The sequence below is a fragment of the Tiliqua scincoides genome, chromosome 8, assembly GCF_035046505.1.
Source record: "Tiliqua scincoides isolate rTilSci1 chromosome 8, rTilSci1.hap2, whole genome shotgun sequence".
NCBI lineage: Eukaryota > Metazoa > Chordata > Lepidosauria > Squamata > Scincidae > Tiliqua > Tiliqua scincoides.
In genome coordinates, this window is record NC_089828.1 from 59,947,619 (window position 1) to 59,974,343 (window position 26,725).

The following is a 26,725-nucleotide window of genomic DNA, read 5'->3' on the forward strand; positions in this document are numbered from 1 at the left end:
GTTTGTATAGGGAAGTTTCTCGGTTTGCCACCTGCTGAGCCTGACACTCCTGGCTGAGGTCCTTGCAGGAAAGTTTCAGAGGCAGCTGGGCAGGATTGGTGCTGCTCCTGCTGCAGGAGACTTCCTGGGGTGTTGTTTCCCCCCCCCCCCCGCTGGGAGAGGGTGGCTGGCGGTCAGATCCCCAGGGAGCTTCCTGGCAGAGTGCCACTGCAGCACTGGAGCCGCTGAAGCCTCCCTCGCAGGGCTGTTGTCAGAGCGGGTTGTAAACCCCAAGAAGGGCTGTCCGCCATTCGAGGCTGCCAACGGGTCCTCTGCCCGGATTCCGCGTGTCAGCAGGTGGCGGGCCTGCCAGCCCAGGGGGTCGCGACACACCCGGCGGTGCCGGCATGCCCTGGGCGTGCCGCGAGCAGGGAATCGGAATCCGCGAGTCCTCCGGCAGGCGCGCCGGGCTGCCCGCTGCTCGCCCGGCCGGCCCCGGAGCCCGCACTGGTGCGCCAGCCGCGCCGGCGGCAGCGGTGGAGGTCCTCGGGGCCGGGCCGCCGGACGTGTCGGCGCTGCGAGCCGTCGGAGAAGCAGCACCCGGAGCGTCGACTCGTGTGAGCGCCTCGGGGAGGCTCCGCTGCTCTCCGCGCCGGGCAGGGCCGGCCTGTGCCGCGCGCGCGCCCCCGCCAGCTTCCGACTGCGAGCCCCTCGGGGCGGTGCCGGGGCTCAGTCCTGCTGCGCCGCGCCGACTCCCCGGAAGCACGTCCGCCAGGAGCGGGGGGGACGCATAGCCCCCGAGTCCCCGCCTGGCCGACGGACCGCTCCGCCTTCGGCAGCGAGCGCGGAACCCGCAGCCCCCTGGGCGCGAGCGAGCCTCTGGGCGTGTCCGGAGCGCCTCGGGCGCGCCGCTGACGAGCGAAGGGGCCCGCGGGTGGCCGCCCCGCCTGGGCCCGGCCGCACCCTCCCGACTCCGGCGCATGTGCCGCCCGCCCCCTCGCTCCTCCCCCGACCGGAGCGGCGCGGAGGCACAGCGGAGCGTCAGCCGCCGCCGGCGCGATGAAGGACCGGACGCAGGAGCTGCGCACGGTGAGTGAGCCCGGCCGGCGGGTGGGGGCGTCCCCTCGGGGCTGCCGGGAGGGAGGGGACGGGAGGGGAGCACAAGGTGAGCACCTCTGCTACCTCTGAGCACAAGGTGGAGAGGAGAAGAGAACGCAAGAGGAGAACTCTGCCCAGAGCTCCTGGCTGGTGTGTCCCTGGCAGTGGGCAGCTGGGCTTTGTGGGCTCTTGGGCTGCTCTTGGCCCCTTTGTATGAATAAATATATCGCTGTTGGCTTCTTGGTGGAAGGATGGAGCGGCCTCTGTGCCTTCGGTGATGGTTCAGGGGTCAGTGCAGTGGTTTGAGGAATGTGTTAGTTTTGAGGTGGCCTGTGACACAGCCATTCTCATGTCGTGAGAATGGGCGATGGCCGGATCCCAGAGGATCTCCTCTATGGGTGCAAGGAAAGCGCCCTACAGGTAGACCACAGCTGCGATACAAGGACATCTGCAAGAGGGGTCTGAAGGCTTTAGGAGTGGACCTCAACAGGTGGGAAACCCTGGCCTCTGAGCAGCCCGCTTGGAGGCAGGCTGTGCAGCAGGGCCTTTCCCAGTTTGAAGAGACACTTGGCCAGCAGACTGAGGCAAAGAAGGAAGGCCCATAGCCAGGGGGACAGACTGCACTTGCTCCCAGTGTGGAAGGGATTGTCACTCCTGAATCGGCCTTTTCAGCCACACTAGACGCTGTTCCAGAACCACCTTTCAGAGCGCGATACCCTAGTCTTTCGAGACTGAAGGTTGCCAACTACTGTGACACAGCCATCCTCCCGTATCTGGCTAGTCCCCTCTTATAGCCAGCTAAGCCAGTGGAACACTGGCCATCACCACACCTTGCAGCAGTCAGTTCCATAAGAACAATGTATTGTGTTCTTCTGGTCTGCCTTGAATCCCCTGCCCATCTTGGCCTTGGTAAGTGCCCTGCAATTCTGTATAGGGACAGGGTGACCAGACACCCTCTTTTCCAGGACATGTTCTCTTTTTTAGCCTCGTGTCCTGGAAAAGAATTTAAATGTCCTCCTTTGCCCTGCGACATTATATGTAACGAAATATATGTCATATAGTTTAAAATTTAATAATAAGTAATATGTTGTTTAAATTGACCGCATGAAATCAACGCGTGAGTGTTTTTAGCTTTTGTCTTGTCTTGTCCTCCTGGTCCTCTTTTGGGCTTATGACATCTGATCATCCTGCATAGGGAGAAACCTCTTCCTGTGGACATTCCTTGGAAACTCTGTCCTGCCCCCCTCTGCCCTCCTCTTCTCCCCCTGGAGAGCCTCTGTCAAGAAAGTCTTGATTTTGCCATTTAAAAAAAGCCAGAGGGGACAAGAGTTGAATCCCTCCTTCCTGTGCTGTGTGTGGCTGCAGTTTCCAGCCTGCAGCAGGTGGTGCCTGGATGTCAGGGTTGTTCTCTTGCCTCCCCTCCCACATCTCCTGTTTCTCCCTCTTTTGTTCTCTGCTTTGTGATGCGCCACAGGCCTCCTCAAAATTAACATGGCCCAAGACCTGAATTGCAGACTGAATGCATAATGAGTGGACTTGGCTGAAGACTGGCCTCTTGCTCCAGACGTGCCTCCTTTCCCTGCGGCTCAAGCATGGAGACCGAGGCTTCCAGCAGAGAGTCTGTGTGCTGGTTAATCTTTCGGAAAAGAAAAAAGCATCCCCTTTCAGAAGTGTCACTTGTCGGTTGCTTTCTCAACACTTTGGGGCAGTGGAATGACCCAAGAACGCTGGCCTTCCATGGTCAAGGAGGCCTCTGTGGCCAGCAGTGCTGGCTGGCTTCTTCCAGGCAAGCCAGAGCTCCAGTGATGGGGGGCGGCCCTGCCCTGCCCTGCCCGGGATGCACAGGAGGGGAAGGGTCTACAAGACAAGTGGCAGCCCCTGCACTGCTGGCTGTTCCTCTTCCAGGGACGTGACTCCCCGAGAGGCGAGGGCAGATCTCCCTGCCTGCCACGGGACAAGCCTGTTGGAGTCACAGCCACGTTCTTTCTCATGTGGGGAGCTGGATTGAGCTGCCTCCCCCGGTCCTCCCCACTGGTGCCGCCTCAGTGCTAGCCTCTAAACTCTTCTTATAACCTCAGCTTGGGTGTGTTTGTGCCAAGGTCCAGATCTGTAGATTTAAAAAAACTGAAAAATTATCACATGGAATGAAGGCGGGGAAAGTATGCGTCTGTCTTCTGAAATTCTCTGATCAAACCGGGCGTTTTCTGGCAATATTCTAGGTTCCCTTGAATGCCTTCAAGCTGGAACAGTGTCCTTGTTCCAGTTGATTTGTATCTTGTCCATCTAGTTTAGTACACAATGTCTTTTACATCTCAAAGCAGAATAAAAGTATTTTCAGCGCTAATAAATGGCAGATAGTTGTACATCCCTCCCCCCCTCCCCAATTAAACTGGAAGCCCACCTCATGATGACAAGGGTTACTTTTAGAGTGCTTCAGCGCTGACTGAAGAAAAGTTTAGCTTTCCTGAAATCAGGAATGGTCCCATCGCTGACCTCTAATCTACAAGAGGAAATGAGTTGCTGAAGAGCTTTGCCCGTTTCAGCTGTGGACAAAGAAGGGAAAAAGACAGAATTGTCTTTTACAGTCTTAATAGTCTATTCCAGAGGTCTTTGACATTTTTCATGCCCTGATCCCAATAAATAAATACAATATGAAACTGGAGACCCACTGTCAATCTGCCTCCCTGCCAGGACCCTATCCGACCCCTGCTCCACACACACCCAGCTCCCATAATGCCCTCCTAGCACTGTTCACTGTAGCCAAATATTCTTATTAGAGAGCAGAAAATGTTGGAGCTGGGCTCGAGTGAAAGCTATTTCAGCACAGTTGCTGAGAACCTGAGCAGGACTGGGAGACAATCTCCTGGAACACTGGATGCCTCCCCCTTTACCTGTTGGTCAGACTTTACCTAGTCCAGTTGTCTGCAGTTTCTTTCGTTCCTGTAAGTTGTCGCAACCCCACAACTGAGGCTTCGTGACCCATTGGGCTCACAACCCCAAGGCTGAAGAACGCTGGTCGATTCATCTATTTGGTGAGGTGGTGCGCATGGCTCTCCAAACTCTTAAGTGTCCATGTTTGTGGATCTCCTTTTTGTCCAACCATCTCTGCTGCACTCTGGATCAGTGAAATGAAAGAATGGCCACCAGGTTTGTCCTCAGGTTCTTGAGGGATGTCACAGGCTTGACGGGACCCCGTAAGGCCTCAAGTCTCAGAGGTGGCCTGGCTGCCTTTCTGACCCAGACATTTGCCAGAGGGCGCTCCTGGGGGAGTGTTAGGAGTGGCCTCACTCAGAGGGTGGCTTCTTGCTGTTGCAGGCCAAGGACGACGATGAGGAAGAGGAGGTGGCCGTGGGGGTGGACCGCGATCGCTTCATGGACGAGTTTTTTGAACAGGTGAGTCGTAATTGTGCAGTAGTGCTGGACAGCTGGGCCCTCCTCTTGCTTGCACCTTGTCGCTGACCCGCATGGTGGATTCCTGACGGCCATTCCAATGGCGCAGTGCAGAGGGGCCCCCAGCAGAACTCTGGCGGGGCAGCAAGTGGCCGCTGGGCTGGACGTCTCCTCGCCTTGCTCCGCCGGGAAGTTAATGGATCAGAGCTAAATTGGCCAAACAGGCGGCTGTGTCTGAAACATCCCCTGAAAGGGTTAACTTAATTGTGAGCAGGTTTGATGGCACAATAGGTAACATCTGAGGGCGCAATCCTAACCAGTTCTACTCAGAAGTAAGTCCTATTTTGTTCAGAGGGGCTTACTCCCAGGAAAGTGTGATTAGGACTGCAGCCTGAGTGAGCAAATGTGCAAGGAAATTCACAGTGAAGATAAGGTTTGCTCAGAGTGTCAGGTGAGGATTCTGTAATGGTGAGTGATTCACTGAGCAGGATTCTTCCTCGGCTCTGCTCCTGCAACTCCAGGGTTAGCCACAGCCAAGAAACCAACACAGAAGTGAAAGCAACTGTTCTGGAAAGAACAAAGCTGATTTGGAAGGCAGCAGACCAGGTCCTCACTGGAGCACCAGCAGACCCAGGGCGTCCTTGACCATAGTTGGCGGGGCGGGGGGGGCATCTTGCCAGCAGGGCTGTGTGGGGCAAGTGATGGGGGCTCCCAGCCCCCCAGGGTGAGCTGCCCTCACAGAGCTGCCACACATGTTACAGCAGCCTGGATTGCTAGTCCCAAAATTCACACAAAAACAACAACAAAGAGTAGTGCGGGTGCTACTCGAGTCTGCCTCAGCTGCCTGTAGAGCTAAGGGAAAAGTTGCTTTCCGACTCTCTGTGCTCCTGGTCATCTAGACCAGTGGACTGCCAACCATGGCCCCCCGTGTGCCAAAATTACCCAGTGTGGCGCTGGCTGCAGTCCCCACATTTCACTGCCATCTGCTCAGAAACGTGCACTGGGCAGCTGCTTCCATGCCCATTGTCCCAGTAGGCTCTGCACCCCAATTTCTGGGCAGAAGCCGCTGCCTGGCAGGAGCTTCGAAGATTGGGGGCTGCAGCACAGAATGGAAGGGCTCTGCCGCCACCGTGCCGCGCCCAGGTGGGTAATTTAGGCACACCTAACCCTGCCTGCAGGCTGTGGTTTGAAGGCTGCTGATTTAGACGGTTGCAGCTCATGCTGCTGGGTTATTCGAGGGGAGGGGGCTTGCAGTAATGCAGGAGTTCCTGAAGTCACCCCGTTGGCTGGTGGGGGAAGGAATTCCCTGTGGAGGCACTTCCTTCTCCCTCTCATGCACACACAGAGAGTGGCCTGGGAAGCCTGGGGGGGCAACTGGGGACCGGGGCCCACATGCGCAGCATCCCCTGCTGCTGTCCTGACACTCTTTGAACAGTTCCTGGCTGTGCCAATGGGAGCCGCGAAGACCTGGCCGTGGAGGACTTGGCAGCTTGCCAGCGTTGGTGATTCATTCTGTCCTTCTTCCCCTATAGGTGGAAGAAATTCGGGGGTTCATAGACAAAATTGCCGAGAACGTGGAAGAGGTGAAGCGCAAGCACAGCGCCATTCTGGCTGCCCCCAACCCGGACGAGAGTAAGGCCGCCTTGCAGCCCCTTTGCCCCGGGAGGGCCCCTGGTGGTGCTGCCCTGAGGAGGGACACTCCTGGCCCCTGCAGGTGGTGAGCCCCATGCCTGCGGGTAGGCAGCAGGAGCGTGGCAGGGAGAGGGATCTTGCAGCTTGAGGGGTCCCCGGTGCTGATTGCACTGGGAGTGGAAGACGTGGCAGGCAGGATGTGACACCCGGCGGCCAGGGATCCTTTGCAGGGTGTGAGTGACGCCGCAAGAGGCGGTGCGGAGAGGCTGTGGGCTTGTTTGGACTCCCCGGACTAGCTTTGCAGTTGGTGCCTTTTCCTCCTCCTCTGACCCCACCTGGGGCTCCCTTTGTCAGAGTTGGGACCTTGTGTACAGCAGTGAGCTTCTTCAACCACTGCCTTGTTCCCCCCCCAGCCACCCCCGTTCCAAACAATACAGCATTGTTTCCAGCAGCAAGCAGGCCTGTCACGTAAACACTAATTAACTCTCTCGCCCGATTCAGGCAGATACCAGTGCTCTGCAATTATCTGTGCCTTAATTTTGGCAGCCTGGCTCCTGACACGCCTGCCTGTCTGGCAGCATCCAGGGCCTGTGGGTGGCACCAGAGGCAGAGCATGCAGAGGCTGGGGGGGGGGTGTTCCCGGCTCCCGCCAGGGCTGAGGTGCCCACCTGCTTGGGGAGCGGAAAAGCACAGTCTGGGCGCCTCCGAAGTGGCCCAGGAGGCGCATGGCTCCTTTGCTGCACTGGGTGAAGCTGCCATGGGTGTGTGTGCAGGAGACCTGGACCTTGCAAGGATTTGGGTGGTCGTTCCCAGGTCGAGGGGGAGGGCAGTGGCCGAGGCAGATGCACGGGGTCTGGCACTTGTGAGTTCGGGAAAAGGCACAGACACAAGGGAGGTTTGCACAGTGGGGCGTGGAGGGAGGGGTTGGGCGGGGCGAGTCTTCCTTCCTTCCTTCCCTCCTCTCTGTCTCTGATGGAACAGGGTGGCAGGAAAGTCAGGTGGGTGATGGCTCCGGGTTGAACAGGGGCTGTGGCTTTAGTGAAGGGGGGCGTCTCTGCAAATTCTCAGGTAGGTGAGGCAGAGTCTCTCCCCAGCCCCACCTGCCCCTTCCTTCTACCTGTACCTGCTCTGGGCACACTCTGATCTGGATTTTCAGGGAGCAACAAGCGTGTGATACGTGGCAGCAAAGGCGGGAGCCTTGTGGCACCTGGGAGGCTACCCCAGCACTCCCCCCCCCGCCCGATGGAGCGGCCTGCAGCCCACAGAAGCACCTCCTGAAATCCAGGAATGGATCTTTCCGGGGCTCCGGGACTGTGTGCTAAGGGAGCGCTTGTTGGGATGATCTGCCAGGGCTTAGTGGAGCTTGCAGTCTTGCTTCCAGAATGGGATGACTGGACCAGATCTCCCCCCTCTGCCCCTCCCCCCGGGTGCCTACAGCCCTTCTGTGTTCCTTGCCTGGCTGCCAGCAGCTCCTCTGCCTGCTGCCCACTTGGCAGCTTGTTGGCCGGCTGCCTGCCTGGCTCCCCACCTCCCTGCTCTTGGGTTTTCCTCCTACGAAGATTCTTGCCGGCTTCCTGCTGGCGCCTTCTCATCTGCTGCGCCCGTTTGCTGCCTGCTCAGCTGTGCCCTTGTTATGAGTAGCCCTGAGCAGTGGCAGGTAGGAGCTTGGAGACCCAGGGCCCGTCCTAGGCCTGTGCAGGTGGCCTACCACTGGCTCGGGTGTTCCCTGTGTTGTCCTGCTAGTCACTAAAAGAAACCAGAAAGCTCCATGTTTTCCTTCAGAAAACGGGGCCTTGCTGAAAAGCATCCCGGCAAGTTTGTGGCTGAGGTGAGATCAGAACGCAGGACTTTGCAGCTGCCCTCTTCAGCCACCTTGCTGTGCTCAGTGTCGTATTTCCTGTCTGCCCACACCTGTGCAAGGCAGGCAGATCCAGCTCATGGCTGGGAGGGCAGGTTTGGTGCTCAGCGAGGCATATCTGCCTGGAGCTGGTATATGGAACATGCGCCTGCAGCACTGTCAGTGACCCAGGGAGAGCCCACATACCTTGGCTGTGTTCCAGCCTGTGGCTCAGGCGTGGATGAGGGGGGCATGAGGAAGGGTCCTCCTGAGGAGGACTACAGCCGCTGCAGCACAGCCTCCTAGCCAGACGGGTTCAGAAAGGACCCTCAAGAATGCCGCTGATGCTGTCAGAAGCCACGGAGAGGTCCGGCAGGCCCAGCAAGGACACGCCGTCCCTGTTTGGTTTCCAGCACCAGACGTCCACCACGGCACTGGTTCCAAATCCAGGTTGGGAACTGGCTAGTTCAGCAGTTTCTTCCTGAAATCCCTGGATTTGAGTGTCCAGAAGTGGAGGGTGGGAAACTGCCTGTCCTTGTGCAGCAGGGGGAGATTTCTTCAGCTGGGCGTGTGCAGTGCCCAAGGAGACTCAGTTGCTCCTCAGACAGGGCAAGCTGGAAAGACCCCACAGCTGCAGCCACGTAGACACCAGTGGCGCCTCCGCTGGGGTGCTGATGCAGAGTCCCCGTTGTCAGTTCTCTGCATGTGCCTCACAGGCTGGACCCGGTGGGCATCCGAGGGTTCTTGTGCTTCCCAGAAGAGCTCTGCCCGTAGCGCTGTGGGCACAGAGACGGGGGCACGGCAGGAAGCTCTCTGCCCCCCTCATCACCGTGCAGGCAGCTGCAAGTGGAGTTCTGGCAGGCCCCAGGCTTTCTTCTTGTGTTGCTCCAGTGGTCTTCCCAGCCTGGCTTTGCTGCCTGCAGCTCCAAGAGGCCCTCCTGGCTCTGCAGCTCTCAGTGGCCATGACCTCTCCCCCCTCCAGTGGCCTTGACAGGAAATTCCCCCAGAGCCATTCAGGAATCCAACTGGGGCCTCTGAGGACTGACTGTCCAAGGGGGTTCCACCCTCAGAGAGGCTCCTGTCCCCATCCAACACAACCTGGTAGTGACCCTTACGCAGGAGAGAGAGGTGTGCTTCCTCCACCACTGCAAGGTCTCCCCTCTCCTGCCCAGCAAGGGAGCAGGCATTTACTCCGAATAGAGGAAGGCCCACAGTTGCCGTGGCAGCCATAAAATCCCAAGCCTGCCCTTGCTTCTCAGATGATCTGGGCAGCTGCTGGGGGTCAGGGGCCTGGAGCCAGGTCCACTTCCTGAACACTCGGCTGGCAGCATCCACCTCGCACCGGCTTGATGGAGGCAGAGCGTTTCGGCAGCTCCCGGGTGTTCCTAAAGGTCTTGGGGTCCCAGGCAAGGCATGTGGGGAGTGCTGATCCCAGATTGTGAAAGAACCCGCACTTCGGGCAGAAATCGTCCCTTGAGGTGCATGTTTCTGTTCAAAAACTCAGGCTTAAAAAAGAAAAAGATTATTTGTTAGGGAAGGTCATGTCACAAATGACATGGGAGAAGGGATGCCCTTCAGAGGTGAACATCTCCGGTCAAGCCGGAGAGGAAGCTGTGTTTGTGGTGTGCAGCTTGTTTGATGGTCAGTGCGCAGCCAGTTCCTCCATGCACAGTGCTGAGAAGGTGCACGCCTCTGTTCAATCCGTGAGATGGGCTGACAATCCCTGAGTCCAGCTCCCTTCTGCAGCTTCTGCTGTCAGCCTACCTGGGTTGGTCTTGGGGCAGAGCCAAGAGAGCTGAGCTGGGGGGGGGCGTGCCCTTGCCGCACCTGCTTCTGTGCCACCAACATGCTACTGCTCTGCCACTGTTGCTTGGCTACACTGGCGCTTCCCAAGTTCAGGTGATGGCAATTATCTCCTCAGGTGGGGGATGGGAGAGCAGAGCAGTCACACCTGCCACTGTGAGTGCCAGGCAGTGGGGGGGGGCCAGACCAGGATCTTGGAGCACCTGCTGTGGGAGGAGTGGCGCAGAGAGCATTTGGACGCAGGAATGAGGGGACCTGTGAGAAGCCTGGATTGTGATACCTGGTGCAGAGAGGGCAGGGAAGGAGGGAGGTGCCCACCCCCCTCTGTGAATACCAGGACTTGGGGTCACCCAGTGACACTGAGCAGCAACAGACAGGACATGGTTCAGGACAGGCAGAAGGAGGGATTTCTGCACCTGTGGAACAGGCTGGCACAAGGTGTGGCCTGGGTCCTGCGTTGAGGGCGCTTTGCCAGGGGACGGGGCATTCCTGGAAGAAGAGGCGGTGATCTGTCAAGTGGCTACGAGGCCTGATGGAGCTGCCAGATTCTGAGGCAGCTGCTGAGGGGGGTCAACAGGGAGAGGGGCTGCAGCTGGCAGACCTGCTTGGGGGGCTCTCTGGAAGCTGCTCTTGTGACTGGAGGGTGACCTGACAGCTTTGCTCTGAACAAGCAGGCACGTGGGGGGGGCACTTGTTAGTCACCATCACTAGCAGAGCCTCCGTGCTTGGGGGCAGTCTACCTCTGCATACCGAATGCTGGGGAGCCAGAAGAGGAGAGGGCCGAGGTCTGTGGGCGCCCAGGAGGCAGCTCTTTAGCCACTTTGGGGGGCAGGAGGACGACCTTCTGATCCAGCAGAGTCGGTCCTGCTTGGCGCTCGACTTTCCAGCACTTCTCCTGACTCTTCTCCCTTCCAGAAACCAAGGAAGAGTTGGAAGAGTTGATGTCTGACATCAAAAAGACGGCCAACAAAGTGCGCTCCAAGCTAAAAAGTAAGTGTCCACCCACATGGGGGGGGGGAGGTTTGGCTTCCTAAACCCCTCCCTCAGAGACTGAAGCAGGGAGGTTAAGCCAGCTGGCAAGAGACTCCGTCAGTGCAAGGACAGCTTCTGCAACTGGCCGAGACTAGCCTGGGAGGAGGTGCTGATGCAATGCCACTTTCCATCAGCAGCCACCAAGTCACAGAGCCAGCCAATGAATCCGTAAAGGGCTCCCTGTCCCCAAAGGGCTGACAGTCCAAAAGAGACACACCAGCCAGAGCCCCCGGGAGGAAGCTCGACTGAAGGAGCAGGGAGGCCACGCTCACTCTCCCCCTGCTAAACGGAAGAGGAGCAGCCCCACCTGAAAGGGACCCCCTGGAGGGTGGCAGGCAAGGGCAGCCAGAGGAGTGGGATCTGTTTGGACCAGGCAGGTCTTCCGTGGGGGCAGCCTGGCTCTGGGGGAGCAATGGGACAGCAGTGGACTTTCTCGATCAGCAGTCTGCAGGCCAGGGCGCACTGTGCAAATCTGCCTCACTGGGCGGCTGTGTTCACCTTTATGGTGCAACGTTCGCTTTCTTGTAAAGTGCAGCAAACCCCTGCCTGTCGGGGAGCCTTGCTGGGCGCAGCGGGCAGGAAAGGGGAGTGCCTCCACCAAGGACCTTCAGAGGGGCTGCCGTCTCCTGCCTTCTGCAGAGCTATTTTTAGGCCAGGCTGGGAGGCAGGAGCGAGTGAGACCCATCTGTTTCTTCTCTGAGAACATGCTCCACTTTTCTGCTAAACCCCCCCCCCCCCGCCCAGGTATCGAACAGAGTATTGAACAGGAGGAAGGACAGAACCGGTCGTCTGCTGACCTGAGAATCAGGAAGACACAGGTGAGTCCTGCCCCAGGGACCAGACGTGGCTGCTGGCACTCTGTGGCCTGAGTGCGCGGAACCCTGAGCCCTGCTGCAGGAAATGTGCAGGGGCAAGCAAAAGTGGCCACACACACAGTGGTATCCAGCACAAGGTGGCCATTGTGAGAGACCTGCTGGCATCAGAGCCAGGTGGGCCCCTCCACACCGACCGACAGCAGACCCTGAGCAGTGGACGTGGCTCTTGGGCAGCCCCCATTGCAGGAGAAAGAAGCCGTTCGCTCGTTCCTGAGTTGCTGGCTGCTTTCCCACAAGGCAGCAGCAGTGCATATGATGCCCAGGATCACGGTGACTACCTCAGGGTGACTCTGCAGCCTGTTGAGGAATCTGGGACTTTGGTGGAAGGGAGGCCAGAGATTGGGAGAAATGAGCAAAAAGGAAGGGGGTGTCGGGACTTCCACTGTGTAACAGGCGTTACCAGTCCGTCTTGCTCGGAGGGGGGCCGGCTTCAGGCCTGAACCCCGAGGCCTCCCAGTGCTTCTTGCTGGAGGCAAGATTTGGCCAGGAGGTCCAGATTCTCAGCACTGGGCTGCCTCTGCTCCTGGGGGGTGTCTGTGCTGAAATGGCTCCGGGGGCCGCCAGGAGCCCACCGGTGTGCTTCCTTCCCCACAGCACTCCACCCTGTCGCGGAAGTTTGTGGAGGTGATGTCGGAGTACAACGCCACCCAGTCCGACTACCGGGAGCGCTGCAAGGGACGGATCCAGAGGCAGCTGGAGATCAGTGAGTGGGGCTCCGTCTGCACTCTCCGAAGGGCTGTCCCTCTGTGCGCGTCCTGCAGGGCCAGCCGGGCTAGATGTGCATTAAGTGCCGTGTGGAACCCCTGATGCTGCTCACAGCTGAGTGCAGAATGGCAGAGCCCCTCTTTGATGAAAAGGGGGCTGATATGGAATTGAGCTGGGGGGGAAGCTTCATCCTCCCGCCTTCCGTGGTCCTGATCCACACTGCATCCCTGCAGAGCTGCCGAGCGCAGAGGGGATCCTGCTGTGCCTGGCGAATATGTGCCTGTAGGTTTTGGTGGGGTGGGAGTTAAATCCCTCGGTGCAGCGGTAAGGGGTCGCTCCGCCCCATGTCACTGAGCCCCCATCTGAAGCCCCTTCCTCGGGCAGGTTCCCCACTGCCTCCCCACATTGAGGGAACCCGCTTGCCCGTGAGACGCCTGCACTGCATCTCGAAGGGGCAGCAGCCACCCGTTTGTGGACCTTCCCCTTCAGCCTGCTTTGGGGCAGCAGACTGTGCAGCACCTCCCTTTTTCCAGGAACCAGGAGCTGCCGTGGGTGAAAGGAAGTCAGGAAGAGCGAGGGGGCAGTCTGTGTCCCACCTGCCATCTGCAGAGGCTCAGGGTCTGGCTGGACCCCAGGCTCTCCCCCCCCCCCCAGGCTGTGCCTCATTCAGCTGTATGCTTCCCTGGCTGCCAGCACAAAGGGTGGGCGGTGGAGAGCGGCTGAGCAGGTAGGGGGCGGAGGTGTGGATGGGAGAGATCAGAATAGAAGGCTGAGTGGGAGATGTGGTGGAGCAGAGAGGACAGGCAGTTGCAGGAGGAGCAGAAGGGCCCCCAGCCTGCTACTGGCACACCCCCCTCGGTTCCTCTCTGCTGCACCCAAGAGTGCCGGAGCACCACACCTGCCTCCTCGCCAGACCGCAAGGTCCTCCAGAGCGGTCTGGGGGTTGCCCTCTGCTTGCTGTGGTGGGCAGAGCAGCCCTTTCTGCTTAGCTCTCTGTTTAACTTCTCTGGCTGCCTGGACTTTGCTGCCCCCACCGAGGCAGAAGGAGACTGCCCAGGAAAAGCCCCTCTCCCATGTGGATGAAGAGGCCCCAGCTCAAGAGGCTCTTGGAGGCCAAATAGTTGTGGGCCAAATAGGAGTGAACAGACTGGGCAGGCAAATCCATCAGACGTCTGTTGGGTTGATCCAAAGGAACAGAGCAAATGGGGGAGGCCCAGGATCTAAATCAGGCCCCGATCCAGAGGAAAGGCAGGACCAAAGGGGCTTGCGCAGTCCTAGGAGTTGGGCCCCTCTGCTCACCTGGGGCGGACATGCCTCTGCCAAGCTGCTGCAGCTTCCAGGAATGAACTGGGACGCCCTTGTGTGTGTGACCGTGAGACATCTGGGCGACATCAAGTGAGTGGGGGGGGGGCAGTGTTGGGAAAGGGGTTTTCTGCCCCCTTGGCAGGGACCTCTCTGTGGAATCTGCTTCTGCAGCTGCAGCGAGCGCTGCCAGCACAGATGAAGAGAAGCTCAGAGAGGGGAGGAGAGCAATCCACGACAATGGCCATGTAGAGCGTCTGTGTTCAGAGGCAGTCTACCTCTGGGAGAAGGATGTGGCCTCAAGACCTGCAGAAGCTTTGTGCAGGGTCTGAGTGAGGGCGGGGGTGCTGCCTGTTTTCAGACCACCAGCTGTTGGGAAGCCAGGGGGGAACTGTCCCAACGTGTCCCGCTAACTACAGGCTCTTTGGTGCTCCCTTGCAGCTGGCAGAACCACCACCAGTGAGGAACTGGAGGACATGCTAGAGAGCGGGAACCCAGCCATCTTCTCCTCCGGGGTGAGTTCCCTCCTCCTGCTGTGGGGTCCGGTTGGCCTGAGCCCCAGATCCGATTGGGCGGCTGCCACATGGCTCTGCAGGACCTCTGGCCGGTTGAACCCACCTTGGGGGGCCCTTCCCAGCTCAGTGCTCCAGGACGCTTCACCTCTTCCAGATCATCATGGACTCCAGCATCACCAAGCAGGCTCTGAGCGAGATCGAGACCCGACACAGCGAGATCATCAAGCTGGAGACCAGCATCCGTGAGCTCCACGACATGTTCATGGACATGGCCATGCTGGTGGAGAGCCAGGTGAGAGGGCCACCTGCTGGCCGGGGGACAGGGGCACCCGCTTGCTCTTTGTAGGAGAGAAGTGGGCGTGGGGGAGTAGCTACCCCACCAGGGACAGGGTGGAGGTCAGGAGGTGGAGCCCTGCCTTGGGTTCTCCCCCTGAAGAGGCTGCTGCAGACCTGCCTTGAAGCCCAGCCAGCCATTCCTCCTCTTGAACAAAAGGCAACCCTGTGTGCGTGTTTCCCTCCAGGCCCCAACGTGTGGATCAGGGGAGTCAACCCTTCCCCCCAGTCTGTTTCTTGCCAAAACATGCCCCTCCTAAACCTGCTGTGGCCCCCAATTAACTCAAACAGGCACTTCAGTGGCACAGGAAGGGGGGTTCTGGCCCTTCCCAGCCCCCAGAAGCCCTCTGCATTGCCCCCCCCCCACAACCATGCATTGTTGAAGGAGTCTTGTGGGTGTCTCCCAGCAGTGGTGTGGTTTGGGTCTGACATTACTGTTGTGTAGTAAGTGTTGTGTAGTTAGTAGTAGACGGGGGGGGGGGCTGGCATAATGTGGTCCATGGGATCACGAATGACTGAACAACCATTCCTGTTGTGCAAATACCCCTGAGGAAGGGCTGGGGGGAGGGGCGTCGCACTTGGGGGTCTCCTTTCTCTGGGGCCAGAGCCTTCCCACCCTCAAGTCCACCCACCTGAACCGGGCGCAAAATGGCTGTCTTGAGGAGGATTGCCCCTGGCTGGGGGTGTGTGTGTGTGAATGGCTCCTGGCTCTCCAAGTCAGCCTCAGAGCCCCTCCTGACCCCTGTTTCTGCCCCCACCCCATGCTATCATGTACACCTGGATAAGGGCAGTCAGGAACTGGCAGGTAACGTCCACCTCTTCCAGTGCTGGAGCCCCTGCCGCATGTCTGTGGTGCATGGCCCTGTGTTGTTTTCCACGCATGCGCCTGTGCTGTTGAGAGGGGGAGTGGGAGCTCTGGGTGCAGCAGGGGACGTGGCTGGATTGGGACATCTGTCGCTCTGCTTGCTGTGTGGTTGCCCCCCCCCCCCCAGCCATGTCCCTGGATTGGGACAGGCAAGGCAGGAGGTGCCTGGTTCAGCAGAAGCCCCCCTGCTTTGCCTGCAGAAGGTCCAGGCCCTGCCAGCATCTCTTGCTTAAGGATGCAGGGGAAGGGGGTTTAAGAACATAAGAACAGCCCTGCTGGGTCAGGCCACAGGCCCACCTAGTCCAGCTTCCTGTATCTCACAGTGGCCCGCCCAATGCCCCAGGGAGCACACCAGATAACAAGAGACCTGCAAGGCTTCCTGGGAATTGTAGTTAAGAACATAAGAACAGCCCCACTGGAGCAGGCCAAAGGGCCACCTAGTCCAGCTTCCTGTATCTCACAGCGGCCCACCAAATGCCCCAGGGAGCACACCAGATAACAAGAGACCTGCAAGGCCTCCTGGGAATTGTAGTTTAAGAACATAAGAACTGCCCCACTGGAGCAGGCCATAGGCCCACCTAGTCCAGCTTCCTGTATCTCACAGCGGCCCACCAAATGCCCCAGGAAGCACACCAGATAACAAGAGACCTGCAAGTCTTCCTGGGAATTGTAGTTAAGAGCATAAGAACAGCCCCACTGGATCAGGCCATAGGCCCATCTAGTCCAGCTTCCTGTATCTCACAGCCCCCCACCAAATGCCCCAGGGAGCACACCAGATAACAAGAGACCTGCAAGTCTTCCTGGGAATTGTAGTTAAGAACATAAGAACAGCCCCGCTGGATCAGGCCATAGGCCCATCCAGTCCAGCTTCCTGTATCTCACAGCGGCCCACCAAATGCCCCAGGGAGCACACCAGGTAACAAGAGACCTGCAAGGCTTCCTGGGAATTGTAGTTAAGAACATAAGAACAGCCCCGCTGGGTCAGGCCACAGGCCCACCTAGTCCAGCTTCCTGTATCTCACAGTGGCCCGCCCAATGCCTCAGGGAGCACACAAGACAACAAGAGACCCGCATCCTGGTGCCCTCCCTTGCATTGGCATTCTGAGGCAACCCACTTCTGAAATCAGGAGGCTGCACATACACATCATGACTTGTATCCCATGATGGATTTTTCCTCCAGAAACTTGTCCAATCCCCTTTTAAAGGTGTCTAAGGCCCGATACCACCACATCCCATGACAAGGAGTTCCACAGACCAACTAAGACCCTTCTCTGCCTCGGGACCTGGAGAGCTGCTGGTCAGAGCAGGCCAGGCTGGGAGAGGCTGGCCAGGAAGGATGTTGCTTTGCAGGTTTACTTACTTGTAGCAAAAGATATAGGTTGGTGGCTGAACTGCTTTAGGGCACGGCCAGGAGAGCCTCTCGGAGATCTGCAGCCTGCAGACAGAGCTGCGCCCCTTTCCTCTGCTCAGAAGAGCTTGTGCAAGTTCTTGAGGCACCACAGAGGCCTGTCTGGACCTGGGCAGGCCCTGCCAGCCACACCACGGAGTGTGCACACTCCCTCCACGTGGGAGTGCGCCACGTGCTGTTTAAAAAGCCTCCCCCCCAAACACCCCCTCACCCCACTGCAGCTTTTTCTGCGCTTCCAGAACCCTTTGAACGTGGTGGTCCAGATTTCCCTTGGACTCTTTCCTCGAACTCCTGACAGTGTGGAGGATTTGGAAGAGACCAAGAGAATGTGACTGGGGGCAGGTCCCTGCACGTGCCCCTCTGGCGCCACAAGACAAGGCTGCTGGGCATGCGCTGGCTGGGGGGGTGCAGCCTGCTTGCCCAAGCCTTTGTTGCCCTGGAGAGCAAGCAGAACGAGAACATTGGCTCTCAGCACCCCAAGTGTGCACACTTCACCCTGAGGCTGTGCAGGAGAGATTCAGTCAGCACCGCTTGGTGCTGGGAACCTCTTGATGGTGGGAACTCGCTCCTTGCAAGGTGGGCCAGGGATGATGCACTGGACATGGGGGCCAGGAATTTGAATCTCTCCTCGGCCACAGATTCTCTCTGTCCAGTTCCTCCCTCCTGCACGTGGTTGTCCTGGCTGAAAATGGCAGTGGTGCAACTTTTTAATAATAACAGGTATTTATATACCGCCTTTCTTGGTCTTTATTCAAGACTTTATTCAAGGCGGTTTACATAGGCAGGCTTTATTTAAATCCCTTATTAAATAGGGATTTTTACAATTTGAAAGAAGGTTCTTTCTTTCAAGAACCACTACATTCAGGTGTTTCGTTCCGATCTGGCTTCACATTCTGGCCTCCATCCTCCCACGCTCAGAGCAGATGGAATAGCTCGGCTTCAGCTTGTCAGCTGCTTCAAGGTCGCACGGTGCCGGTGGCCTCGAACTGGCGACCTTGTGGATGTTATCTTCAGGCAAACGGAGGCTCTACCCTCTAGACCAGACCTCCTGCCTAACTTGATAAAATAGGGAGCTTCAAATGGGCCAAATGGTGGAATGAAACCTTTTTAGGGTGTGGAGTAAGCCACCCCAGAATGTCCCTGGTCTGTGGGGAGCAGGAGGGAGTTTCCACTCTGTGACGTTTCCTCTGTTCCTGACGGCAGGTTGGGTGCTGAGCTGGCTGGGCGTGGTCGTCCCAGTCAGGCAAGCTGGAGCACCCAGAGGCCCATGAAGACGAGTCCTGAAAGCAACTGCCCCCGTGCGTCCTCCACTGTGTGTGTAGGGAGAAATGATTGACCGCATTGAGTACAACGTGGAGCATGCCGTGGACTACGTGGACCGGGCCTTATCAGACACTTATCAGGCCAAGAAGTACCAGAGCAAGGCCCGGTGGGTGAGTGCGGCTCTGCCCACTGTTGGGTCTCGCTCAGCACAGGTGGGGGCCACGGCCGAAGCTCCTCTGCCAGCCCTGGCGTCAAATAGATGCGCAAGGGCAGGAGCTGTGACTTGTGGTGCAAAAGTGCACTCTGTACTTCCTCAGAGGGGCACCTTTAGCACTGTGAGGGCTTGCGCCCTCCATCTGCTGGACCTGCTCCCTGGGAGTGGCGCTGTTCCCTTAGTGAGAAAGGCGCCCTCTGGTGTCTCTCTTGACACACTGCAGCCCAGCTTTCAATCTGGGCCAAATGTAGCACCATCCAAGCATCCACCGCTGCAGGTGACCCAACGTGCAACCAGCATTCTGGGGGTCTTTGACAGGCCCCACAGCCATCTTTGCATGCTCAGAGACACCCTTGGCAGGTCACTGATGCAACTTTTGCCTTTCCCCACACAGAAGAAGATCATGATCGTCATCTGCTGCGTGGTGCTAGTTATCGTCATCGCCTCCATCACTGGTGGGATTTTCGGCTAGGAGGTCGCACAGACTCTTGCCTTGTGGACACCCGGAGCTGAAGCGGTGCCAGCCCCAGTGGGGCTGCCTCTGGCCCCCCCAAGGCCTGCGGTTGTCATTGGGGGTGGGGAACGGACAATATCTGCTGACCAGCACTTCTGTCTCATGCATGACCGTGTGTTGAATGCTGCGTGTTGGGTACTGTGGGGGTGGCTAGTGCTGTGGGGGCAGAGCGTGCAGGAGCTGCTGCCCTGCCTGTTGGTGGAAACTCGGTAGCCGCATTGCAGGAGCCCCACTTTGCAGCCCCCCTTACTTCCTCTTGTCCATCTGGATCTTGAATTTGAACCCTTTTCCGTTGGGGTGGGGTCACCTTTCTCCCTCCAGTGAAGTCATCTTTTCTGCCCCACCCCCTGCAAAATGAGCTGGCCCACCTCTGGTCTTCTCCCACTAGTGCCCCAGAGAGCGAGGGGGCACTCACATGCAAGGGCTGCTCTGCCTTCTCCTTGCAAGTGCCAAGCCTCGTCAGTCTTCCCCTCTCCAGCTGTGGCAGCTGCAGCTCTCGGCCCACGTGCAGGCAGGCGCTCCAAGCCTTGAGCTGGGCTTTCTTACCCACGTCCTCTTTCTCTGCTTCCTGCAACCAACCTGCTGGGAGGCCCCACTTCAGCCCCTTCCCTCTGTTTGGCTGTTCCTTCTCTCCCAGGCTGGGGGCTCTGTCCTGCCTCCTTCAGAATGCAAGCCAGGGCCCGTGTGGCTGCCTGCCCCAGCAGGACGAAGAAGCCTTCCTTCCTTTGCCCAACCCCCACTAAACTTATTCTTCAGTGGTCAGGAGGGAGCTTCACACCAACTCAAAGAGCCAGCAAAACTAAGCGAGGGCAGCCGGCTCTGGGCACTGTGGCAGTTTGGGACTGATAGACTGACACTACAGGTGACTGCCAGCAAATGCCCTTGTGCTGGCCATGGCCCTCCCCTGCCAACCTCCACTGCTGTGAACGCGGGTTTGCTGTTGCTCGCACCCAGGCCGTCTACTCTGTGCCTGCCCTCAATGTGCAGATGCTGCCCTTCCCTGCCCTTCCCTGTTGTTGCAGATGTTGCCCTTCCCAGTGCTCCACGGGCCACCTTTTCTCTTCTGTACAGTCCAACGGCCCATGTGAGCCCTTCTCTGCCTTGGTGGTGATATATGCAACACAGCAAGTGCCAAACCCCCACTCAGCCCCCACAGAGAGTTGCCTTCAGCTTCCTGGGCCGTTCCTCTTTTGGCCCAGCTGTGCTGTGGCCCCCTCCAGCAGGCCCATGTCACCAGCAGTCTCTTACCACAGCTAGCTCACCCCCCCCCCCCCCGCAAAAAGCTGCTTGCAGAGGGAGCAGAGCTGATAGAGGGGGTGCTTTTGACTACACTGCTGACTGGTCAGGGAGGGAACAGCTGCTGTCCAGAAATGCCCCCTGGAAGAAGGGAACCGGTCCTGGGAGAGCAGGGGTTAGATCCTGCTCCAAGGGCCACAGGCAGGGGGCCTGCTCCACGGCAGAGATGCTCTCAGCTTTCCTGTCTCTCTGCAGAGCTACACAGCAGTTCAGGGCCACAAGCACCTGGGAGCCAAGGGCCTGAGGCCAGCCCTGTGCTGGCAGGTGGTCCTCCACTCCCTCCCACCCACCCACCCCACTCCTGCAAGGGGCACGTGGGTGGTAAAAACAGAGCCCAGTATCTGTCTCCATTTAGATTTTGCTCCCAGGAGCCCCTCCTAGACCAGCTTCCTCTCTGCCTGCACCATAATAGGTGCTTCTGATACAAGGTAAAGAAAGCCATTTATGCTATGCAACTAGAACCAATTATTAGTTTAAAACCAACAGAGCAAGAGCTTAGCAGCTTAAAGACAAAACTTGAAAATCCACATCTCTGTCTCTGCCTGAAGCAGGCCTAAAACTACGGAGGCAGACAGCTTTGCTAAAAATAGCAAAGTCTCAAGGAAGCACTTGGCAGCATACCAAGGCATCTGGCAGGAGGCAGCAGGAGAACAATACTCGCATTGTATTTAGGGGGGAATCCCATCCTGAAGCTCCCTGCTTGTATGTCAGACTAAAAAGATTAAAACCGTGGCAAAGAGCAGTTTGCAGTTTTAAAAACATAATTCTTTCAGGCTTCCTTAAACCAAAAGAACAGTGTTATATACATATATTGAACACTGGGAGAGCTGTTCAGAGAGTATTATACGAAAGCATAATAGAAATGCCAAAGGATTGCTTGCTTGCCAAATATTCTTCAATGCCTTAATAGTTATTGTCTCTAAAAGTGTAACCAATATATATATAATAGCTATTGGAGTAAATTTAATTGCCTGATTTCATTTGAAAGTTTAATAAAATCATAAAAATACATAGAAAGGTGAAAAGCTATTTCCAGCTAAAATCAAAGGTCTGTCTTTGGAATGTGGGAAAAAGCAACTTCTCAAAGATAACACTCTTGTCTTGGCAAAAGCATTCGCTAAGCCTGTATCTCTGTAGACCTTGAGAACTCCAAGTCTTGCAGAATTTGAACAAGGGAGTAGCATCTCAGAGAGACTTGGCAGCAGCATACAGGCAAAGCAAGAGGGAAAGTACACGGACTTGCAACATTATGGTGAGAGGCTTATCTGTTGGCAGGTGGAAATAGAATTTTCTAACAAACAAGGATACAAACACCTACAGAAACAGCTAGACAGAACAAGATAGCAGATAAGGCAAAAACCCAAGAAAGAGCCTCTGCCTAGGCTAAAACAGACAGAGGGAGCTGTAATTTGGTTAAAAGTAAATGAGAAAAGACTTCTTAAGAGCAATCCTTTTTTACAATAAGAGTTTGGTTTGTCTTGTATTAAAGCTTACCACTATACATCCCTTGAAAGGTACTCAAAGGTTACATATAGAATCAGAACATGGAATAGAGGCAAGTCAGAGGACTTAGCTTAACAAAGGTTGGCAAAAAGCCCCACGGTGTCTGGTAAGAACAAAGAAGGAATGTAGAGAGATAAACAGGTGGCGACAGCCAAGTTAAGGATGCCAAGAAATAAGGACAAAGGCCAGTTCTGAACAAAAATGAGGTTACAGCGCACTCTACTGGTACTTGAAAACAAAGTTTTCTATATGTTTAAATGTATGGTATTGCCTTATTTGAAACCTGTAACTTGAAGCTCACCAATCAAATGTCTGTAAGGCTATCTCTGGCCAATCCAGAGTAAAATTCCAGCCAATGAAAAGTGTAAAACTCCTCAAACAAAGGACCCAAAATGAAATATAAGGGACAGGCTCGGATTGGAAACTGCTCTCACTGTTTTGGACTGGAGTCCCTGAGATGCCCATTGCTGGCAACAAAATAAAGCTTGCAGACGATCACCACTCTTGTCTACTGAGTTTGCTTTTGAACCTTGCAACACCTTGCAACAACTGCACCGCAGAAATGCTGCAGGAGGGAAGGGGTGTCCAGCAGCCAGCCAGGCCCAGCGCCTTGGAAACCAGATCCTCCCCCTGAACAGAGCCAGGCTGCAGCTCTTCCTCGCCAGCCAAGCTGTTGTCCTACCTGATGCAGCCATCAAACATCCCCGGCCGGAACGGAATCCCCTGGCCCATGTCAGCCAGCATCAGGTCTCCCTCCACTTCCCTCTCCAGAGCCACGTCTGTTAAGAATAAAAGACACAAGCTTGTTCCTGCCCAACCTAGTCCAAAGCAGAAAGGACTGAGGGGTGGGTGGGCGGGCGGGCGAGGATCAACTCACCTAGCATGGCAGAGCTGATGTCCAGGCCAACCCAGCAATGTCCCTCTTCTGAGAGGTAGTCTCCACTCAGACAGGAGCCACAACTGGGAGGAAGCACACAACGCACACCAGTGAGTTGTCCTCTCTGGCCTGAGGATTTGGGGACTCCTGAGCTGCAGGCAGGCAATCTGTGAGGCCCCTGGCTCATAAAATCTGGCTGCCATAAACCCACCATCGTGCAAGGGAGTCATTTATACAATTTTCCCCAAAGCAGCATCCAAACAAAACCAGCCACATCAGTTTTCCAGTGAAAACAAAGTCAGCCATCACGCTCAACGCAGCCCCGAAAAGATCATGGTGTATTCTGAGATTGCACTTCAGGTTTGACCTTTCAAAAGGCAAACGACACTTGCAACTGCTGACACTTTGCCAGTCACGGAGAAGCACCACTGAGGAAGGAAAAGGCTTCACGAGGTCAGGGCAGAACGTGGCTCGCTGCACTGGTGCCTGGCCCTGCAGTCATTACAGGGGTTGTTGGTTCAAGTCCCCAGTGGGCACAGAGCAACTGTGGTATGCAGCAGAGTCTGGCTGTTGGGTGTTCATACCCTGCCTCAGAGAGAGATCCTGACCCCCCAAAGACCAGGAAAGGTTGCAGGTATGGTCTCTCTTGCTAGGGGGAGAGGGAGGGCTGTGGCTCAGCAGAAGATCATGTGCTTTACATCCAAGACCTTCTGCATGTGATTTCAAGAGAGAGAGAAGCTAAAGCAGCAGGACTGGGAAACTTGTCCCTTGTCTCAGTTCTTGAAGCAGTGCTGCTAACAAGAGCGGGCAATCCTGGGAGCTCTGGGGCAATACGAGTTGAACCAACTAGGGAAAGGTCCACAGCTCCATTCCCGACAGCAGCTTCAGGTGGGGCTGCCTGAGGACCTGGAGAGTCGCTGCCTGTCAGGACAGGCACTACTGAACTGGCCCAACGGCTCAACTCACGCAAAGCAGCTTCACGTGCTGTTCAGCATCCCAGTCCCAAACCTCTACTGAGGCGAGCGACCTTTCAGTTCCCTGCCAGGCTAACAAAACTGAACTGGCTTTTGAAGAATTTGTCTACTGCAGACACATCTGTGCTATTTGACCTTGTTCCCCAGGAACAGATCAGCCTCCTCCAAGTCTTGAGTGCTCATGCCTTGGGGTCTCATGATTCAGAGACAGAGAAAGCAGCCAATTTACCCTACGTCCAGCAAGAAACAAGGGCGGTCCTCTGCGAGACCCAGCAGTTCCACAGCCCGCTCCGTCATCTGTGACTGGATCTCAACCATCCGTGAACTGGAAGGCAGAAGGGGGGGGGAGAACAGAGGTGAACAAACCCATGCGGTGAAGCACAAGCATGGATATTTGCCAGGCTGTTTGAGACTCAGGAAATGGGGGGGGGGGATACCCAAAAGAACTCCCAGCCTCTTCTAGATCTCCAGCCAGAACAACCCATGTTCCATGCTCAACAAATTAGGCCAGCTTAGAAACAGCTGCTCACCACAGAACCCATGGCAAGAAACAACTGCCTCAGGTACTCAGACCCCCCTTTTTGCTTGTTCTTTTTTTGTGTCCAAAAGCACGAAAGGCCAAGTAGAGTCTACAAAAAATTGTGGCAAGCTGGACCACACTCTCTCTACTGCCCAGTGCACTCCCAGTTTTAACAAGCGCGTTTGTACCTACGTTCACAACACTCACCAATCCTCCTCCTTTTCAACTCTTCACTCCCACCCATGGTTCTGTTCTCTCTTACAAGGGAACTGGCCTTCCCTGGCTGTGCTTTGCAACCCAGGAACTAATCACTGCCAGCCTTGGGCTCTATTCTGATAACTGCTTTTCTCTGCCAGACGCTCCTTGAGCCCTTTTCCCTGTGCCGAATTGAGGGACATCCAGGCACAGCCCCTGTTCACACTGCACAGGAACTCCTGGCTCAGCCTGGAGCACCTTGCCTGCGCTGTCTGCATTTTCCTTCACACCATTTGCTTTATCTCTTTTCTTTTAAACTAGTTAATTCTCTAGTTAATAGTTAATTACCCCCTGGGGGCTCGGGGATAAGAATAGGCCCTCAGTTTGGCTGTACTTGTCTTAAGAGGCAACTGAACAGCCACCAGGTAGATGGGACTCCTTAGCCTGGGAAGGCAGCTCATCTGAGAGAAGGAGAACTCTGATCCCAAACCTCCACTGCCTTGTGGCTACATCCAGTTATGGAAAAGGCTTCAGGAGTCAACCTCGAGGCAAAATCCGGAGCCGGAGTCCCTGAGGCAGTTCACGGCTGAACACAGTCACATTCTGGCAACTCCTGTGACGCCGCTGGAACCAACCGTATTGGCTTCTGCCTTTCCATTGGACCATTTCAGTGATGTGGAGAGGGGGGATTTGCTGCATGGGTAACAGCCTATCCTCCATACCTACTTTACCCAGGCTTCACACACTGGAGAAGACACTCTGTTCCAGAACCACTATTCAGAGCGCGATACCAGAGTCTTCCGAGACTGAAGGATGCCAACTACTAGTTAATTCTCTAGAGCTAGTTTATGAAACGAGTCACATTCTGACTTTGGCCTGCCTGCTGGGCAGTTCAGGGAACTGTGTCTGCCCTTCAGCTGCTACTTCGATTTCGCCCTGGGATTCAGTGCACTCCTGGGAGGGAGGTGACCACCTCCCCTTGCCTGACCTCTGCAGCCTGGTGGTTCTTTCTCCCTCCAGCTGCTGGTCCAGTAAAGGGAGGGCAGGGAGCAGGGGGAGCTCGCTAACCACTAGGTGCTGCTCCCCTTGGGCAGCTGCCCTTCTGGGAGTCCCTTTCCCCATCAAAGGTCAACATCAGCACTTTGAGGACCTAACCCTTTCCAACTTTCCAGTGCCGGTGCAGCCATAGCTGTTTGCTGGCAGTTCCACAAGGCAGGGGGTCATCATTGCACCTTGTGAGCAGGCCCTTCCTCTCCCCAGGGCTTGCTTGGCACCTCATGGCGAACAACAGGTTGACCCTGCTAGGCGGGGCAGGAGCATCAGGGATTTGTTGTATGTGCCATAGCTGGAGGGGGGGATATAGGAAATAGATGGACACCCAAAAGGAATTGCAGTTACAGTCTAAATGTAGGTGATGGAAAAGGAGACCCAGGTGTGTGAGCCGACGCAGCTGGGATATGATTGGGGCAGTGGACTGATGTACTACCCTGTGGGTCTTGGCCACGGTAGCTGAATGGAACTTCCATTTTCAAAAGCAGTATAACGCAGGTGGGCAGTTGCTGGTGACTTGGGGGAGGTCCCTTGCCTTCCTGCCCTGTGGGGCTTCCAGAGGCATTTGGCTGGTCACTGCTGGAAAAAAGATGCTGGGCCAAATAGGCAAACTTGGCACGATCCAGCAGCTGGACCCTTACTGCAGATGTCTCTGCTTGCATCCCATCTGCCCAACCTGTGTGCTTGTCAACAGTTTAATAGACACTGTCGAGTTTTCCCTGGATGCTCACAGAGGGGAGCAAATAGGTCACCTGGTCCACCCAGCTCGTCCTCCTCAGTCCCCCTTGTGCAGTAGGCAGAGCAAGCCCAAAAGACGAGAGGGGAGCCCTGCCCTGGGAAGCTTCTTCAAAGCAGCCAAAGGGAGCATGAGCTTGTATTCCCAGTCCCCCAGCCACCCGCCCTGCCTGCACTTTTGCTCTTGGACCAGGCAGAGGCCCTGCGCCAAATTCCATTCAGGCATAATGGCTGCTTTTGCCTCCTGGAACCCTTTTGCAATGTGGGGTAACCCACAAGAAGGTGAGCTGTGATCTGAGCGGAGGAGAAAGGATGGAAATCCTCCACCCCCAGCATGGTAGCAGAAATGGGGGGGGATGCCTTTCGCTGAGGATATACAGGAAGATATGGGAATCCCACATATGGGAGATCTGGCGGCACCTTTGAGCAGAGGGTCAGGACTGGGCCTTGCTGGGTCCATCTTGCCCACTCTTCTGTCACCAGTCAGACACCCCCAGAAGCTGACATGCAGGGCATGATGGCATCAGCCACCCCTCTGTCTCCATGAACTGGCAATCACTAGCCAGAGATAGAGTGCCTCTGAACCTGGAGGTTCCATTTAGGCATCACAGCGGCTGAGAGGCCTATCCTCTGCTATGAAAAGTATCTTACGCTTGCTGCCTTCAGAACATAAGCTATTGGTGCACTGAGTGAAGTGGCTATTTGGGCTGGATGTGCCCTAAGCCTGAGCTCACCAGCCAGGCCTGTACGCAGACAGGCTTCAGGTGTCGCTGGCCGAGAGGCACCCAGAGAGCGCCAGGAAGATGGACC

At 56.5% G+C, this 26,725-nt stretch overlaps 2 protein-coding genes across 2 annotated transcripts; one reads left to right on the forward strand and one right to left on the reverse strand.

Moving 5' to 3' along the window:
- The first annotated feature begins 1,036 nt into the window (after positions 1–1,036).
- Positions 1,037–18,066, forward strand: LOC136659450 (syntaxin-1A-like). The gene is made up of 9 exons (XM_066636660.1): positions 1,037–1,068; positions 4,393–4,470; positions 6,000–6,099; positions 10,655–10,729; positions 11,516–11,589; positions 12,241–12,349; positions 14,095–14,168; positions 14,323–14,460; positions 17,978–18,066. Exons 1-9 carry the CDS (start codon positions 1,039–1,041, stop codon positions 17,987–17,989), a joined length of 690 nt encoding a protein of 229 aa, XP_066492757.1. The 5' UTR covers positions 1,037–1,038; the 3' UTR covers positions 17,990–18,066.
- A 3,993-nt stretch (positions 18,067–22,059) lies between these two features.
- LOC136659355 (probable 18S rRNA (guanine-N(7))-methyltransferase) lies at positions 22,060–23,737 on the reverse strand. Its single transcript, XM_066636494.1, has 4 exons — positions 23,645–23,737; positions 22,442–22,524; positions 22,247–22,343; positions 22,060–22,129 (listed from the first exon to the last, which is right to left on the reverse strand). Exons 1-4 carry the CDS (start codon positions 23,731–23,733, stop codon positions 22,060–22,062), a joined length of 339 nt encoding a protein of 112 aa, XP_066492591.1. The 5' UTR covers positions 23,734–23,737.
- Positions 23,738–26,725: the final 2,988 nt, after the last annotated feature.

Bases quoted from the DNA above. Each gene is read 5' to 3' on its own strand.
- LOC136659450 (XM_066636660.1), top strand. From the start codon at position 1,039: ATGAAGGACCGGACGCAGGAGCTGCGCACG. The intron at 6,100-10,654 runs GTAAGGCCGCCT...TCTCCCTTCCAG, and splicing joins TGCCCCCAACCCGGACGAGA to AAACCAAGGAAGAGTTGGAA. The intron at 10,730-11,515 runs GTAAGTGTCCAC...CCCCCCGCCCAG, and splicing joins AGTGCGCTCCAAGCTAAAAA to GTATCGAACAGAGTATTGAA.
- LOC136659355 (XM_066636494.1), bottom strand. From the start codon at position 23,733: ATGGTTGAGATCCAGTCACAGATGACGGAGCGGGCTGTGGAACTGCTG. The intron at 22,344-22,441 runs GTGAGTTGATCC...TATTCTTAACAG, and splicing joins CATCAGCTCTGCCATGCTAG to ACGTGGCTCTGGAGAGGGAA. The intron at 22,130-22,246 runs GTAGGACAACAG...TCCCTCCTGCAG, and splicing joins ATGTTTGATGGCTGCATCAG to CATTTCTGCGGTGCAGTTGT.